The sequence below is a fragment of the Pelophylax lessonae genome, assembly GCF_965119305.1.
Source record: "Pelophylax lessonae genome assembly, chromosome: 10".
Taxonomy (NCBI): Eukaryota; Metazoa; Chordata; class Amphibia; order Anura; family Ranidae; genus Pelophylax; species Pelophylax lessonae.
Window position 1 is genome coordinate 229,708,427 of NC_138777.1, and position 18,356 is coordinate 229,726,782.

Here is an 18,356-nt window from a genome sequence, read left to right on the forward strand (position 1 = left end):
AAGGTGTCCCCCCCCCATCCCTGCAATAAACAATTGCTCCCAGGGCAACTGTCCCTTCTGCCTACCCCTTGTCCAGGCCCTGCATACTAGCACATTATGCATTTACTTTGCAGGGAAGAAAAAAAAAAACGGAAGAGTTTACTTCCTCTTTAAGCCCAGGTTCACCCTGAGGGCGGGTTTGAACTCGCACAATTTCAAACTGGCATTTCAGTCCAACTTTGTGGGCGACTTTCAAAGATATTTGTGTGGGTTCATGCACAGATGTCTATTGAAATCGCCCCCCGAAGTCGCCAAAAGTAGCGCAGGAACTAATTTTGGTAATCGGATTTAGACGCTGCCATTGCCGGCAATTGGCTCCGATTTGGCATGCGATTTGACATGTCAAATCGGCTCAATGTGAACGCGGGCCAGTAAAAATGTGCACACTATTCAGCATGACCCCCCCCCCCCCCTCCATATGCGCACTCCTCTCCTGGACTTTTATTATTAATTATTATTGGGCAGCAGAGACATTATCTGGTTGGCACCAGGAAAGGAATGACCAAATATGAAGATGACTTTACCTTGAGTGATCCGTATTGTAGCGTCCTATATCCCGCTTCCTAAGAATTATTCGCTTTACATATAGCCCAGTGTTAGCACAGCTTATAAGAATAATGCAGAGATCCAGTAAGTTGTTTGTCTGACGGAAATAGGAACATTTCTGCTCTTTGAGACGCATCACCTGAAAATGAAATGCCAATCGGGGTTATGGCAGCGCCCGCACATTGTATAGACCAGTGATGATGAACCTTTGGTACCCCAGATGTTTTGGAACTACATTTCCCATGATGCTCATGCGCTCTGCAGTGTTCTTGAGCATCATGGGAAATGTAGTTCCAAAACATCTGGATTGCCAAGGTTCACCATCACTTCTATAGAGACATCAAAGTTGTTAGGGAAATCTGGATTTCTGCCAGGACTGACTTTTGGGAAGGGCGGAAAACCTCTGGCCCAGATACCACAAATCTGGTACTGATCATGTTAATTTTTGTTTAATGCTTAATGGCTGGCTTGCTGGCACCCTTTGGTGGGTGGCTGGCTGGCTGGCACCCTGTGGTGGATGGCTGGCTGGCACCCTGTGGTGGATGGCTGACTGGAACCCTGTGTTGGAAGGCTGGCTGGCTGGCACCCTGTGTTGGATGGCTGGCTCCCTGTGGTGGGGGGCTGGCTGGCTGGCACCCTGTGGTGGGTGGCTGGCTGGTACAGGGCCTGTGGGTGGCTAGCTGGTACAGAGGCTGTGGGTGGCTGGCTGGTACAGAGGCTGTGGGTGGCTGGCTGGTACAGGGCCTGTGGGTGGCTGGCTGGTACAGGGCCTGTGGGTGGCTGGCTGGTACAGGGCCTGTGGGTGGATGGCTGGCTGGTACATGGCCTGTGGGTGGCTGGCTGGTACAGGGCCTGTGGCTGGCTGGCTGGTACAGGGTTAGAGGGAAAGATAAATGCAGCGATGTACAGAGACATCCTTGATGAAAACCTACTCCAGAGTGTTCTGGACCTCAGACTGGGGTGAAGGTTCATCTTCCAACAGGACAAGGACCCTAAACACACAGCCAAATACGATGAGAGTGGCTACGGGACAACTCTGTGAATGTCATTGAGTGGCCCAGCCAGAGCCCAGACTTGAACCCGATTGAACATCTCTAGAGAGATGCTCCCATCTAACCTGATGAAGCTTGAGAGGTCCTGCAAAGAAGAATGGGAGAAACTGGCAAAAATAGATGTGCCAAGCTTGTAGCATCATACTCAAAATGACTTGAGGCTGTAATTGGTGCCAAAGGAGCTTCACCAAAGTATTGAGCAAAGGGTGTGAATACTTATGTACATGGGATTTTTTTATTTTTTTTATTTTTAATACATTTGCAAAGATTTCATACACATTTTATTTCGTGTTGTCATTATGGGGGATTGTTTGTAGAATTTTAAGGAAAATAATGAATTGAATCCATTTTGGAATAAGGCTGTGTAGCACCCTCCTAGGTAGGTGCTAGGAAAAAGCATTTATTTGCTAATTCTGCTTATCAGTGGAGCCTGATCTGTTAGTTTGCCTGTCACATGTGTCCAGGGTGTGATTCACTCTGTCTGAGAGAGTGTCCCCACTGTGTCCAATAAGGGAGCTTGTTGGACAGTGGAGGAAACCCAGCCAGTGACACATGATGTTTTATGGCAGTCCCAGTGGGTGGGCATTCCTGCAATGCATCCTGGGATTGACCATAAATACGGAGGTGACATGTGACAGGGCGTCTTTGGCGGGAAGCAGAGTCCCAGGAGGAGGAAAATGGCTGTCTCTCCTCCTGCAAGGTGTGAGGAAGGCGGTTCAGGCAGTGGGCCTAGTGAACCAGGTGTGGAGCTGAGCTGCAGAGGATCCGGAGTGCTGACAGTGGAGCTGCTGGCAGAGTCTCTTGAGAAAAACAGTGTCTATGAGTACTGAGGGACCTGCCACAGGGTCTGCCTAGGAAGGGGGACCACTCCAGTGAAGTTAGGGGGATCAAGGAGCTAGCTCACACAGGAAGTGAAACAGTAAAGGGGGTGCCGTGTAGTTGACCCTGAATAATAGGAACAAAGGGGGTGCCAGGAAGGGCCCCGAAGGGTGCTCTACAGTACAGTACAGCTTATCTAATACAGTTCATTTCTTACTATGTCACTGCTACTGACAAGGTGAAGCAGCGGCCTTGCCACACTCAGCATTATTCAGTGGTCCCAGCTAATTGTGCATAGTTATATAAGTTGGAGTATCCCACTCATTCCCTTCTCCCATCCAAGTTCTCAATAAAAACACAAAAACCAAAGCTCTTAGACTGTTTCCTGACTGAGCCCAAATCACTTGGAAAATGTTAAACTTTTGTGCTGTTGCTAATGGTAACCCAGGGGAACCCGTAACCAGCAGCTCCCAAGGGAGTAGTCCTACAGCTGTAACATAAAATGTGTAAAAAGTGAAGATGCACTGTACACAAGGCTCAATTCACAAAGCTATCCCACCAGTATAAGGATGAATATTTTCCAAAATATTATCTTCAGGTAAAGTAGAATTCCAGGCTAATACCTAACTAGTCTTAAAACTGTCCCCTCTCACCTCCTAACACCTGTGCAAGAAAGATTTACTGTATATACTTACCTATTTTCATGTCGCTTCGGTCCGTCACGTGATTCGGCTCCTCAGTGTCAACAAGCAGAGCAAAGGACACCCAATGCTTTTCGGGTGCCACGTAATCCCCCTTCTTCAAGGCTGGAGGAAACTTTAAAGAAACACACATATATAAATGTTTATAGATTTTATACATGTGTATTTTAGTAGCCATTCTTATTTACTATCATCTGTACGGGTGGCATTTTTATACTTTTCCTCCAGCCCTGATGAAGGGAGATTATGTGGCGCCCGAAACGCATTGGATGTCCTTTGCCCTGCTTGTTGTAACCAGGCAAACAATAAAGACTTTGGAGGGAGGAACACAGCACTGCTGGAAGTTAACTCTCTAAGCCTGAACCGGCCACGGCTGAATTCAAGCATTGTACATGGAAAGTGCAAAGTCCTGGAAGGGCCCCTGTGAGTGTGGGTCACACTTACCCACTAACGCAGGTGGTCACACTCTATAGTTGGCTTTTCTGTTCTTCACCTATAGCAGCCCCCTTTCCCGTAAGGCAAGCAGGACTACGGGTACTTGGTTGCCCCCCCAGGAGAGTGCCTGGCTACCATGTCGGGGCAGGCACGAACTAAGCACAGCAAACAGGCAATTGTGATTGGCAGACAGGCTGAGGGGTTCAATGACTGTCCAGGTACAAGGCAGGCAAAGCTCAGAATAGTCATGGTCAATCCTTAGTCAAGAGGCAGGTAGAGTTCAGAGAATAGTCAATATCCGATCCAAGGTAATAAATAGGGGAATCCATACAGCAGAGTAAGACAGACAGACAGACAGACAGACAGGACATACCTAACAAACAGAGTGGACAGACAGAACAGACTGGACAGACAGACAGGACAGTTTGACCTGACAGACATCGTGGACCGGGCAGACAGACCGGACAGACAGACCGGACAGACAGACCAGACAGACAGACTGACAGGGCAGACTGACAGACCAGACAGGACAATCTGAAAGGACAGACAGACCGGACAGGACAGACTGGACAGGACAGACCGGACAGGACAGACCGGACAGACAGACGGACAGACAGACAGACCAGACATGACAGACAGACAGCTCGGACAGATAGACAGATTGGACAGACAGACCGGACAGACAGATAGACCAGACAGACAGCACAGACAGACAGACCGGACAGACAGATAGACCAGACAGACAGACAGACAGACCAGATAGACAGGACAGATAGACAGACAGACAGGACAGACAGACAGACAGGACAGACAGACCAGATAGACAGGACAGACAGACCAGACAGACAAACCGGACAGATGGACAGACCTGAAAGACAGACTAGACAGACAGGACAGATAGATCAGATAGACAGGACAGACAGACAGGACAAAAAGACAGACCAGACAAGACAGACTGACAGAACAGACAGCGTGGACAGACCGACAGGAAAAACAGACCAGATAGACAGGACAGACAGGGCAGATAGATGGGACAGACAGATAGACCAGACATGACAGACAGACCGGACAGACAGACCAGACAGACAGACCAAACAGACAGACGGCCGGACAGACAGAAGGAACCGACAGACCAGACAGGACAAATATAGCAGATAGACAGGCCAGGCAGATCAGACAGGCAGACAGACAGACCAGGCAGGACAGATGCACGTATTACACACGCTTTCACAAGCATGAGACTGCAGGCTTGGCTAGCTTAAATCATGTTTGGTCTCCTTGCAGGTGGACAGACAGGGATGCATCATAGCCAAAACCAGGATGCTGGAATGAGACCAGCACTCAAAGAACAGGAGTGCATGCTCCTGACAGTGTGATCCCCATCACCCATCTCAACGGCCATGTGCAGCATCACAGAAAAGGCCCTCCTTCTCCATCTGGTCCTCCTAGCTGCTGAGCATGCAGTTAAGATATCTGGAAAGACACACCTGGACAGAGCACCCTCATCTACTGGGCCCCAGGCAGTTGCCATGCACCTCACCAGTAATCCCCTTCTGATAATATACTCATTTCAAAGAAGAGAATACTGCACAAAGGATCTGATAAACTCATTTTGTGAAGTTCTTTAGGTATATTGGCTTTCTAAAATGTGATTGTGCCTTTCTTACCTGAACTATAATGGTGTAGAGTACAATGATGAGAAACAGAATATCGGCCCCAAGCTGCATGGATTCTGTCTGGTCAGTGATTGGGTAAAGACGCATGATCTCCAGGTCAAGGGATGGCACTAAGCCTCCTGTGATAGGGACAAGGGGGTTAGATACAGTTATCAGGCACTAGCAGAACACATTATAGTAAATTCTAAACAAATAGTAAGTAGAACACAAATAAAATACAAGTATTGAAGGTAGTTTACCTGCGTAACGATGTGCAGTCAGTTTTGTGATCCAAGCCAGGGGCGTACCTACAGGGGTCGCAATTGTGACCCGTCCTCCTATCCAGCTTCCTTTTCCTGCCCCCCTGTGCTCTCTCCTGGTTCCCTTTCATACCCTACAGCTCTGCCGGGTTCCCACCTCCCTCTCCTACCGGCTGCTGCAAGGGGGTGTGTCAGGATGTGTCATTTACCGGCCCTTTCCTTGTCTTAATGAAGTCAGTGATCCGACTTTGTTCATTCATAACTGAAACATAGTAAACAAAGTTTACTATGCTTCAGTTTGTGAATGAACAGGAAGCTCTGTACAGACCTTGTGCTCTGGCTGCAGAGATGGAGATGGGGGGGGGGGGGGCTGTGTCCTCAATCTCCTTTCTCTTTTTCAAAGGTTGAACATCAGAGGTCCGTTTTGACCTCTGATATCTCTCTAAAGCCCCTCAACGGGGCTCATAAAAAATAGTAAAAAACAAATATTGAAAGAAAAAATGGTAAAAATAATAAAGAAAAAAATAATAAAATAAAATAATAAAAATTAAAAAACTACTGACAACAGTGGCGGAACTTGGCGGAGCTTTCTAGGGTCAAAAAGATTGACACCAGTGGCGGAACTTCCAGGGTCACAAAGGTCGCATTTGCACCCGGACCCTGACATTCTGCCACCGGGCTCGGAGGGAATGGCCCCAGCCCAGGGTCAGGGGGACCCTTCATGGTTTCATACACCGGGGCCTAAAGGACCCAAGCAACCCTGTTACGCAGCACAGACAGGTCCATGACCTCTACAGAGGCGCGAACACACATTGGTCAAAAGCACATCCCCAGCTTACTGATTGGACGATACAGGAGCAGCTGTGCACTCCTAAGGCCATCCCTATTCTTTCTCTGCTCTCTCCCCCTGTCAGCATCAATTGACCCATTAAGGGATATAGAACTGTCACCCCCCTGGCCCAGCATGATGGTTAGACAACAAAGGAAGAGCAGCACACTGATGATGTGCTCTACCTCAAAGGATGTTTCCTCCAATAGAATCGCAGCATTCCACAATACAATACAGTCTGATTGGCTGACAATGCTCTCCCTTCCTCCAGTCTGAGTGCTGCTGTGTAAAAAGTTATATGGGGTCCGATAGACCCCAGATGTCTCCATAAAGAGGACCTGCCATGCTTTATTGTTATCACAAGGGATGTTTACATTTCTAGAAAAAAAAGGGTAAAAAAAATAAATAAAATCTCCATAAGGGTCCTTTCAGACGGCCGCTCTGCTGCTTAAGTCCGCTGCGGGACTTTTTTTTTTTTTTTTCACGGAGCGGTTGACATTTCTGTCATCCGCTCCGTGTGCCCGCATATCATCCCATCCGTTTGCGGATGATATGCGGACATAATGTAAGTCTATGGGCATTGCGGATGTCAGCGGATGACACCGCTGACATCCGATTTTCCTTCCTTTCCGTTTTTTACACGGATGAAAAAAATAGGGTTCTGTTCCATTCGTAAAAACGGAACAGAACTGAAAGGAAGGAAAATCGGATGCGAGCGGATGGTATTCCGCTGACATCCGCAATGCCATTCACTTACATTATGTCCGCAAATCATCCGCAAACGGATGGGATGATTTGCGGACACACGGAGTGGCCGTGTGAAAGGACCCTAAGGAGGATCTGTCTTGCTCTATTGTTATCACAAGGGATGTTTACATTTCTAGCAATAAAAAACATTAAAAAAATGTTTACATAAAGAGGACCTGTCATGCTTTATCTTTATCACAAGGGATGTTTACATTTCTAGCAATAAAAATTATTAAAAAAAAAAAAAATAAGTCTCAATAAAGAGGACCTGTCATGCTTTATTGTTATCACAAGGGATGTTTACATTTCTAGCAAAGAAAACGATTTAAAAAAAAAAGTCTCCATAAAGAGGACCTGTCTTGCTTTATTATTATTATTATCACAAGGGATGTTTACATTTCAGGCAATAAAAGTGATAAAAAAAATAAAAAAATGTCTCCATAAAAAGGACTTGTCAAGCTTTATTGTTATCACAAGAGATTATTACATTTCCAGCAATAAAAGTGATTAAAAAAAAAACCAAAAACAAAATGTCTCCATAAGGAGGACCTGTCATGCTTTATAGTTATCACAAGGGATGTTTACATTTCTAGCAAAAAAGGGGTAAAAAAAAAAAAATCTCCATAAAGAGGACCTGTCATGCTTTATTGTTATCGCAAGAGATGTTTACATTTCTAGCAAAGAAAATTATAAAAAAAATGAATAAAATGTCTCCATAAAGAGGACCTGTTTTGCTTTATTATTATCACAAGGGATGTAAACATTTCTAGCAATAAAAAATATTCCATAAAGAGGAACTGTCATGCTTTGTCTTTATCACAAGGGATGTTTACATTTCTAGCAATCAAAGTGATTACAATTATAAAATAAATAAATAAAATGTCTCTATAAAGAGGACCTGTCTTGCTTTATTATTATCACAAGGGATGTTTACATTTCTAGCAATAAAAAACACAAAAAAAGTTTACATAAAGAGGACCTGTCATGCTTTATCTTTATCACAAGGAAAGTTTACATTTCTAGCAATAAAAGTGATTAAAATGATAAAAAAATAAAAATAAAATGTCTCTATAAAGTGGACCTGTCTTGCTTTATTATTATCACAAGGGATGTTTACATTTCTAGCAATAAAAAAAACATAAAAAAAAAAAGTTTACATAAAGAGGACCTGTCATGCTTTATCTTTATCACTAGGGATGTTTACATTTCCGCAATAAAAGTGATAAAAAAAAACAAAAACAAAATGTCTCCATAAGGAGGACCTGTAGTTATCACAAGGGATGTTTACATTTCTAGCAAAAAAGGGGTAAAAAAAAAAAAAAAATCTCCATAAAGAGGACATGTCATATTTTATTGTTATCGCAAGAGATGTTTACATTTCTAGCAAAGAAAATTATAAAAAAAATAAAAAAAATGTCTCTATAAAGAGGACCTGTCTTGCTTTATTATTATCACAAGGGATGTTTACATTTCTAGCAATAAAAAACATTAAAAAAATGTTTACATAAAGAGGACCTGTCATGCTTTATCTTTATCACAAGGGATGTTTACATTTCTAGCAGCAAAAGTGATTAAAAAAATGTCTCTATAAAGAGGACCTGTCATGCTTTATTGTTATCGCAAAAGATGTTTACATTTCTAGCAAAGAAAATGATAAAAAAATAAATAAAATGTCTCCATAAGCGCCGGTTCACACTGGCGCGACGCTACTTTCAGGGGCGACCTCCGAGATCGCGGTGCGAGCAGCGCGCCGCGACCTCGGAGCAGCCGCCACAGACTTCATAACATTGAAGTCTATGGCGGTCGCCTCCTGGTCGCCCCAAAGAAGCTCCGGACCCTTTTTCTAGGTCGGAGCGACTTGTGTCGCTCCTATTAGAACGGGTCCGTAGCTTCCCTATGGGAGGCGACCTGTGAGGCGACCAGGTCGCCTCACAGGTCGCCCTAGTGTGAACCGGGGCTAAAGAGGACCTGTTTTGCTTTATTATTATCACAAGTGATGTTTACATTTCTAGCAATAAAAAACATTAAAAAAAAGTTTACATAAAGAGGACCTGTCATGCTTTATCTTTATCACAAGGGATGTTTACATTTCTAGCAATAAAAGTGATTAAAAAAATGTCTCTATAAAGAGGACCTGTCATGCTTTATTATTATCGCAAAAGATGTTTACATTTCTAGCAAAGAAAATGATAAAAAAATAAATAAAATGTCTCCATAAAGAGAACCTGTTTTGCTTTATTATTATTATCACAAGGGGTGTTTACATTTCAGGCAATAAAAGTGATAAAAATAAAATAAAAAAATGTTTCCATAAAAAGGACGTGTCAAGCTTTATTGTTATCACAAGAGATTATTACATTTCCAGCAATAAAAGTGATTAAAAAAATGTCTCTATAAAGAGGACCTGTCATGCTTTATTGTTATCGCGAGAGATGTTTAAATTTCTAGCAAAGAAAATTATAAAAAAAAATAAATAAAATGTCTCCATAAAGAGGACCTGTCTTTGCTTTATTATTATCACAAGGGATGTTTACATTTCTAGCAATAAAAAATATTTAAAAAAAAAGGTTTACATAAAGAGGACCTGTCATGCTTTATCTTTATCACAAGGGATGTTTACATTTCTAGCAATAAAAGTGATAAAAAAAAAAAAAAAATGTCTCCATAAAAAGGACTTGTCAAGCTTTATTGTTATCACAAGAGATTATTACATTTCCAGCAATAAAAGTGATAAAAAAAAACCCAAAACAAAATGTCTCCATAAGCAGGACCTGTCATGCTTTGTTATCACAAGGGATGTTTACATTTCTAGCAAAAAAAATGATAAAAAATAAATAGATAAATGTCTCCATAAAGAGGACCTGTCATGCTTTATTGTTATCATAACAAACACCAGGGCTGTCACCTACAGATGATTCAGCTGCGGGATTGGGGCAACTCCAGTGCAGAGCTTGCTCAGGAATGGCAGCAGGCAGGTGTGAGGGCATCTACACACACAGTGAGGAGAAGACTTTTGGAGGATGGCCTGGTGTCAAGAAGGGCAGCAAAGAAGCCACTTCTCTCCCTGAAAAACATCAGGGACAGACTGATATTCTGCACAAGGTCCATGGATTGGACTGCTAAGGACTGGGGGAAAGCCATTTTCACTAATGAATCCCCTTTCCTATTGTTTAGAGCATCCGGACAAAAACCTTGTCCGGAGAAGAAAAGGTGAGCGCTACCATCAGTCCTGTGTCATGCCACCAGTAAAGCATCCTGAGACCATTCATGTGTGGGGTGGCTTCTCAGCCAAGGAAGCGCACATCACAGAACACCGCCATCAATAAAGAATGGTACAAAAACATCTTCCGAGAGCAATTTCTCCCAACCATCCAAGAAGAGTTTGGTGAGGAACAATGCCTTTTCCAGTATGATGGAGTACCTTGCCATTAGGCAAAATTGATAATTAAGTGAATTGGGGAACAAAATGTTGACATGGGTCCATGGCCAGGAAACTTCCCAGACCTTAATCCCATTAGGAACTTGTGGTCAATCCTCAAGAGGCGGGTAACAAAAAAACAAGTTCTGACAAACTCTAAGCATTGATTATGCAAGTACCCCATTGTCAGTGGGTCTTACACTATCCATAAAATGAAGGATGAATCCAGCCTCTAAACCATTGGAGATACTTACTCCTTACTGGGAGGAGTCCCTTATAGTGCAGTTGCACATCTTTCCCAGTAAGGAGTAAGTATCTCCAATGGTTTAGAGAGGCTGGATTCATCCTTCTTTTTATGGATAGTGTAGGACCCACTGACAATGGGGTACTTTGACGTAGTGGTGAGCTTGAGCACGATCTGGCCATATGGTGGGACTAAATCCCCATTTTTATTTATTGATTGCCTTTATATTTGATAGTCATTTCTTTTGCATGTGTGCGCTATCCTCTGTAAATATGCATGTTGCTTGGTTCATAGCTGCACCAGCTTTAGAAATGCATGTTCAGGGTGTGCCCCCCCAGCTCTTTGTTTGTTTGTTATTGATTATGCAAGAATGGGGGGGCGGCTATCAGTCAGGATGTGGCCCCGAAGTTGATTGACAGCATGACAGGGAGAATTGCAGAGGTCTTAAAAAAGAAGGATCAACACTGCAAATGTTGACTCTTTGCACAAACTTCATGTAATTGTCAGTAAAAGCCTTTGCCACTTATGAAATGCTTGTAATTTATGTTGGAGATACAACAACTCTAAAGCTTAGCCTATTATAGATTAACTGCAGTTCACAAATAGGACACTAGATGTCGCTAATGCTCAGTGATATGCTATGCATTTTCTATGATGTGTTGTAATATCCTGTACCCTGTACTGTACTTGTTGGTTATCTCTTCCTGTCTGTTGTTCTTATTACAATGAGGTGACATCTTTGCTTTCTGTGTTATGTTCCAATAAAGAAGCCAGTTCCTGTTACTCCACAATGTCTGATCTGAATGGACTCCGCTGCACCCAGTGATCGCACTCTGCAACAATTTATACTTCAGTATCCCATAGTAACATCTGACAAAAAGATCTAAAAACACTGAAGCAGCAGACTTTGTGAAAATTAATATTTGTGTCATTCTCAAAACTTTTGGCCACGGCTGTACATCCCCTGTTTCCTATACATACCTACATTACATCTGCTCTGAGTTCAGCTTTAAAGATAAATAAAGCATTTCAGCTGTTACTTTACCAATCACAGTGGTCTCCAGGATAAAGGTCGCAATGGCAAAAAGGTTGATGTTGGCATTGTACACATTGAACTCCACAAAAAAAACTTTGGTATAGCTGTCCAGCCAATTGCTGCTTTCCATCTGGGTAAGAATGCTGTAGAAATAATGCAGAAAGGAAACAGTTAACTTTGTTTCAATGCTATTAGGGCAAAAAAATAAAATGATTAACTGAGCTGAATGGTTTATTCTTCGCGCCTGCATTTGCTGAGCCTTCCATGGCCATTGGCCAGAATGTAGCAACTGATTTCCTCAGGACATGATGCTTGCCATTCAGGCCAAAGAGTTCAATCTTTGTTTCATCAGACCAGATATTTTTTTTTCTCATGGTCTGAGAGTCCTTCAGGTGCCTTTTTGGCAAACTCCAGATGGGCTGTCATGTGACTTTTACTGAGGAGTGGCTTCCGTCTGGCCACTCTACCATACAGGCCTGATTGGTGGAAGGCTGCAGAGATGGTTGTTCTTCTGGAAGGTTCTCCTCTCTCCACAGAAAAACACTGGAGCTCTGTCAGAGTGACAATTGGGTTCTTGGTCACCTCCCTGACTAAGGCCCTTCTGTCCTGATCGCTCAGTTTGGCGGGGCGGCCCACTCTAGGAAGAGTCCTGGTGGTTCCAAACTTCTTCCATTTATGGATGATGGAGGCCCCTGTGCTCATTCAGACCTTCAATGCTGCAGACATTTTTCTGTACCCTTCCCTAGATCTGTGCCTCGATACAATCCTGTCTCGGAGGTCTACAGACAATTCCTTGGCCTTGGTTTGTGCTCTGACATGCACTGTTAATTATGGGACCTTAATAGACAGGTGTGTGCCTTTCCAAATCATGTCCAATCAACTGAATTTACACAGGTGGACTCCAATCATGTTGTGGAAACATCTCAAGGATGATCAGTGGAAACAGGATGCACCTGAGCTCCATTTTGAGTGTCATGGCCAAGGTGAAGCGCTGTGAATACTTCCTGAATGCACTGTATATTGACCATTATGTGCAGCCATTTGGTGATGTCAGGGGCTGCATTTGAGGCCCCCTTCAGCTCATAAATTGACAACCACTGGATTACAGGATTAGTCTACTCAAAAGTTACAGCATAGTCATAGTAGAGCCTTGAGGGGAGTCAGCCCCTGGCTTCCTTTGTGCCTTGGATACTCTAACAGTGTATTCTCCCTGCCATAATTCTTGTCCACCTGGGAGTTTCTGGTGTTCTCGCCCACCTTTGCTTGGTCCAGCTCCTCCTGTTACATTCTCTATAATTTAGGGTCCATTCACACGAGGCGCTTGACTGCGTGCCATGTGCAGGTCAATGTTTTTCCAACATGGGGTTGCACAGGTGTTGCGTGCATCCCTGTCTCTGCAATCTATAGATGTCTATTGGGACATGGGGCTTCAGGAACTGGGCCACTGTGTTCCAATATGGCATATGGGTACAGGTCCCCGAACACACACAGAGTGAGTTCGGGGACCCACATAAGAACGCACTTGCATATCATATTGGGACACCGGGGCTCTTTCCATGCAGTTGCGTTTCCCAATAGTCTTCTATGGACTGCCGACACGGGGATGTACGCAACACCTGTGCATCCATGTGCCTGGAAAACACCGACCTGCACAGGGCAGGCAGTCAAGCACCCCGTGTGAATGGACCCTTAATATAATATTCAGCAGAGAGTGTGAGCTCCTAATAAGGTTCACAGCAGGTGTGGGGGACTCATGATATCACCAAGAGACCGGAAAATATGGTCCATAAACCACAGAACACCAAAATAAGAGTTTTATGTAGATTGACCCTTTTAAAAGCATAATCAATTTTTTAAGCCATGTTTCATGGTACAGCTATATTTTTACCCCATCCTCCTAAACTCAAACCACCCCAGTTGCCTGAATGGGGCTTGCTTTTTACTGTAGGTTACATAGTTACATAGTAGTTGAGGTTGAATAAAGACAATAGTCCATCCAGTTCAACCGGTGTAGGTGTGTGTGGATGTAATTATTTCACATACCCCTGAATGTTTTGATCTTGGAGATGTACGTCCAAGAGTCTTTTAAAAGTAGCCATACTTCCCGCAGTTACCACCATTTGTGGTAGAGAATTCCACAATCTTGTAGCCCTTACTGTAAAAAACCCCCTGAGGTTAAATCTCTTCTCCTCTAATCACATTGTATGGCCTCGTGTCCTCATGCATTCGTTGCGACTGAACAGTTTTTTTTTCTATGCTGAGATTTACTGTTGAGGTATTTGTAAATTGTTATCATGTCCCCTCTCTGGCATCTCCTTTCATGCAGGGGCGGACGTACAGGGGTCGCCATGGCGACCGGGCCCCATGCTGCAGGGGGCCTGAGAGGGCCCCCTGTATGTATAGAGACTAGGATCGACAACCGCAGCTGAGACCGAGCTCCCCCGATCCTCCCGAAAGAGCTGATCGTGATCACATTGGAAATTGGAATGGAAAGTGAAAGCAAAGCACAGTATGTGCTGTGCTCTCTGCCTCCCCCTACAGTGCAATACCCGGCATGAAGTTACAGGAAGGTACAGTCCTCTCTCTGCCGTTTTTAAAAGGCTTTCTGTATGTATGTGCATTATGTATGTATGTATGTGTGTATGTGTATGTATGTGTGTGTATGTATCATGTATGTGTGTGTATGTATGTGTGTGTGTATGCATGTGTGACTGTGTTTATATGTGTCTGCATATGTGCATCTATATATGTATGTGTGTGCATGTATGTATGTTTGTGTGTTTATATGTGTATGGATATATGTACGTGTGTGTGCTTACATGCCAGTTGTGTGGGGGACACTTATCATCTAGGAAGCAATGTGTGGTGTGCTTGTCATCTGGGAGGCGTTGTGTGTGCGGACACCAATCCTGGGGGGATGCTCTGAGTGGGGAGCTTGTCAACTGTGGAGTGCTGTGTGTGGGGTGCTTATTATCTGTGTGTGGGTTGCTTGTTATATGAGGGGGGCTATGTGTGGGTGTAGTGGTGTGCCCCTTTATCCAGATGCAGGTGCAAGTCCCTTTAACTCAATTCCACATAATCCTCTGGGCTCCCAGCATCCCCTGAGTTCCAGGACATGCCCAGGGAGTATAAATGCCAGCTCCGCCCAGCTTCCTGTGCTCAGAGAGATCCTGCCTGATGGGACAGCAGTGACTGGGCAAGTGAGCTGTCCCCAGGTGCTGGGTCCTCATTCGATAAGCCTGGTGTGTGGGCCTCCAGCAGTGAGCACAAGAGCACGCGGTATTTATCCAAGCCCCAGTCACTGGAGAGGACTCTGTTACAGTCCATGTGGAGAAGTTGCCCAAGCAGTCGGTTGGTCCTATCTACGGCCCCCAGAGCCTCCTGACCAAAGTCAGCATCAGCAGTGCCTGTGTGAAGTCTGTGCCAGCAGGAAATACCCTCAACTCCCAGTCTGCTGAATGAACGATCAATCTCTGGGAACACGTGAGAATATTCAGATCTTTTCCTATATGTAAACTGAACTCAGAACACTCTGCTGCCATCTAGTGGCCATTACTAGAACTGCAATATAATTGTTTTCACACGTTTTATGAATATTTCTCCTTTCCTCATATTGCTGTTTTGTACTGCAAACCCCTGTTCACATGATCTCCTGTGTAATCTACGTTCCACATTGTTAAGTAAAGTAGAAATTGCACATCACCACTGGTCTGATCATTGGCTGATACCATTACATAACACTTGGCGTCACGAACAGGATCAGCCATGTCAGTCAGTGGTGAGGGAAGCAGCACTGAGGGTGTCAAACAGTCTGCCATAGCTTCCCTATTGCTGGCAGGATTGCTACCACAGCAACTGCCTAAGTACACAGGACCAGATCAGGACTTGGATGACTGTATTAGGAGATTGCGGGGCTTGATCCGGTCATATGGGGTGCCACCCACACAGCAGGCAGATCTGGCCATTAATGCCCTTGAAGGGGAAGCAAGGAAGTTAATTTTGCACCTTCCAGCAGAGGACCAGGATTCCCTAGACAAGATAATCAGCCGCTTGGAAGCAGTGTATACCCAACCGGTTGCATTAGGGGATCTTAGGGCTCGCTTTATCAGTAGAAGGCAGAGAGTGGGAGAATCCATTCCGCAGTACGCTCTGGAACTGCAGGATATAGCAGCCGAGATCCGACGCAATGAGAGGAGGCGAGCAGGACGTGCTGGCTGGAGTGATACAGACGGGTGGCTGAAGGATCAGTTTTTGGATGGACTTCTGTCTGACAAAGTCAGGGAAAAGCTACAAGAAAAGGACAGAAGTAACCCAACCTTAAAATTCCACGAAATTTTAGAAGCAGCTATCCTGTATTCAGAGCCCAGACGTGCCAGTGTGGACGTTCTCATGGCCAGCACAGGGGATAAACCATGTAAACTGCCACAAACTGAACAAATAGCTCCATGGGAGGTGGCCATCCACAAGCTGACAGAAGGAATGGCCCAGCTCCAGACAGAACTTGCCACGCTGAGGCGCGAGCGAGATAATCCAAGGGGGCCAAGGGAGAACATCCCTTCATGGAGAAACCGATCACCGCCCCGCCGGCGACCAAGAAGGGAGAGGTCACCCTCCCCATGTTGGGGCTGTCAACAAAAGGGACATTGCTTGAGGGACTGTCCTGATCAAATACCAAGGGGGCCATTAAACGCAGAGCGCCCCGCCGCTAGGAGTCAAGCAGTGGGGCGGTCCAGCAAAACGACTCCCCAGTCACACACGGAGGACGTGGGGGTCGATTGCCCTGTGGTACATGGGTACTTCGATGGCCAAGAGATCGAGTGTCTCTTCGACACTGGCTCCCAAGTCACTATTCTACCAGAACCTTTGTTCCAGCAATACTTCCCAAAGAAGAAAATGAGTCGAGATACCCCATGGTCCTCACTGACAGCTGCCAACGAACTTCCTATAGAAGTGGTTGGGATTACCTGGATGAAGGTAAAACTGTGGGGACAGGACCTTGGCCAAAAAGGTGTGGTGGTTACACGTGTATCCGGAAAAGGACAGCCGCAGGTGATATTGGGCATGAATATTATCCAGGGGCTGAAGCCCGAGCTGTTGAAACGATTTCCTACCCACCTGGGACCACCTAAAGAAGTTAGAAATCTGCTTCTCACCTTGGCAGCACTAAAGGACAAACACGTGGCCAATGCCCTATCACGGTACCCTTCAGTACAACCACAGCGAGATGTGGATGAAGAGGCTGAAGAAGAAGAAATTCCACTCGTAATGAGGGCTAGACCTAAGAGTCAACCACGGGTGGACCTCATCCATGTATTGAAAGAGTATAACTGGGTGGAAATACAGAAGAATGATCCTGTGATTGCCCCAGTAAGAGAAGCGATGCAGTTACAGCGGTGGCCCAGTAGAAGAGAAAGATCGCGACTGCTGCCAGAGACACAAAAACTGTTGGGTGAATGGTCACGTTTCCTCTTGAGAGATGGCATATTGTATCGCAGAATAATGTTCCCCCATGACTCTTCGGTAACCTGGCAGGTCGTACTGTCACGGGCCAGAGCTAGACAAGTGGCAGAAAGAATTCATGTGGAAGGAGGACATTGGGGTGTCCACAAGACATTCGCCTGGTTCAAAAGGCAAGCCATGTGTGTGGGGCTGTTCCAGTTGATTGATCAGATATCTCAGCACTGTGCGGTATGTTCCGTGACAAAAGGGGCTGAGGCCCAGGTGCCTCCCATGACTTGGAACACGTCTGCCCCATTGGAAGTACTAACAGTTGAATTTCTCACGCTTGACATGTCAGAAGATGGACATCGCTATGTCCTTGTTATGGTGGATCACTTTACTAAGTTTGCAGTAACCGTGCCAACTCATGACCAGACTGCAAAGACTGCAGCCCAAGCAGTGTGGAAGCATTTCTGTCTCCCTTATGGCTGCCCTCAGAAGATACATTCAGACCAAGGGCCCTGCTTTGAAAGTGAGTTCTTCCAGGAATGGTGTCACTCCTTAGGTGTCAAAAAGACACATACGACCCCATACCACCCACAGGGTAACGGAGCATGTGAGAGGTTTAATAGTACCCTGACACAGCTGTTGAGAGGACTGGCCCGTGAGAAACGAACCAGATGGACCCATTACTTGGCTGAAGTGGTTTGGAAGTATAACCATACTGTGCACTCAGCGACAGGTCGCTCTCCTTACCATGTGATGTTCGGCCGTACTCTTGGGGGACCCACAGATCTATGGGGTGTTGTCCCCACTGAAGAAATGGAGTATACTCCAGCATCCTGGATTCAAGAGTGGAGGCGACGCCTGTCAGAAGTCCAACAGTTCGTAAAGGATTGAACCTGGGTGGAACAAGAAGAGTCAGGAACGGAGGTCCATGACCTGAAACCTGGAGACAGGGTCCTGATCCGGCGCAAAGGTGCACTTCTGCAGGGTAAGCTACAAACTCCATGGGAGGAAATGCCTGGAGTTGTGTTACGGCAACCCATCCGAGGAGTGCCAGTCTATGACAGTCTATGACATAAGAAGAGCCTGAACCTCAACCCTTGAGATGTTCTCAGAGGCGCAACTTTGGG

General features: G+C 45.2%; 1 protein-coding gene across 1 annotated transcript in view; it reads right to left on the reverse strand.

The window, feature by feature from the left end:
- LOC309566034 (polycystin-1-like protein 3) overlaps positions 1-18,356 on the reverse strand; it is a gene marked incomplete at its 3' end in the record, with an annotated part of 77,272 nt that overhangs the window by 13,120 nt on the left and 45,796 nt on the right. The window contains exons 14-16 of the mRNA XM_082271057.1: positions 11,791-11,924; positions 5,260-5,387; positions 564-724 (exon numbers count right to left, since the gene is read on the reverse strand). Coding sequence (XP_082127183.1) covers positions 564-724; positions 5,260-5,387; positions 11,791-11,924 — 423 coding nt within the window. The remainder of the gene's footprint in view (positions 1-563; positions 725-5,259; positions 5,388-11,790; positions 11,925-18,356) is intronic.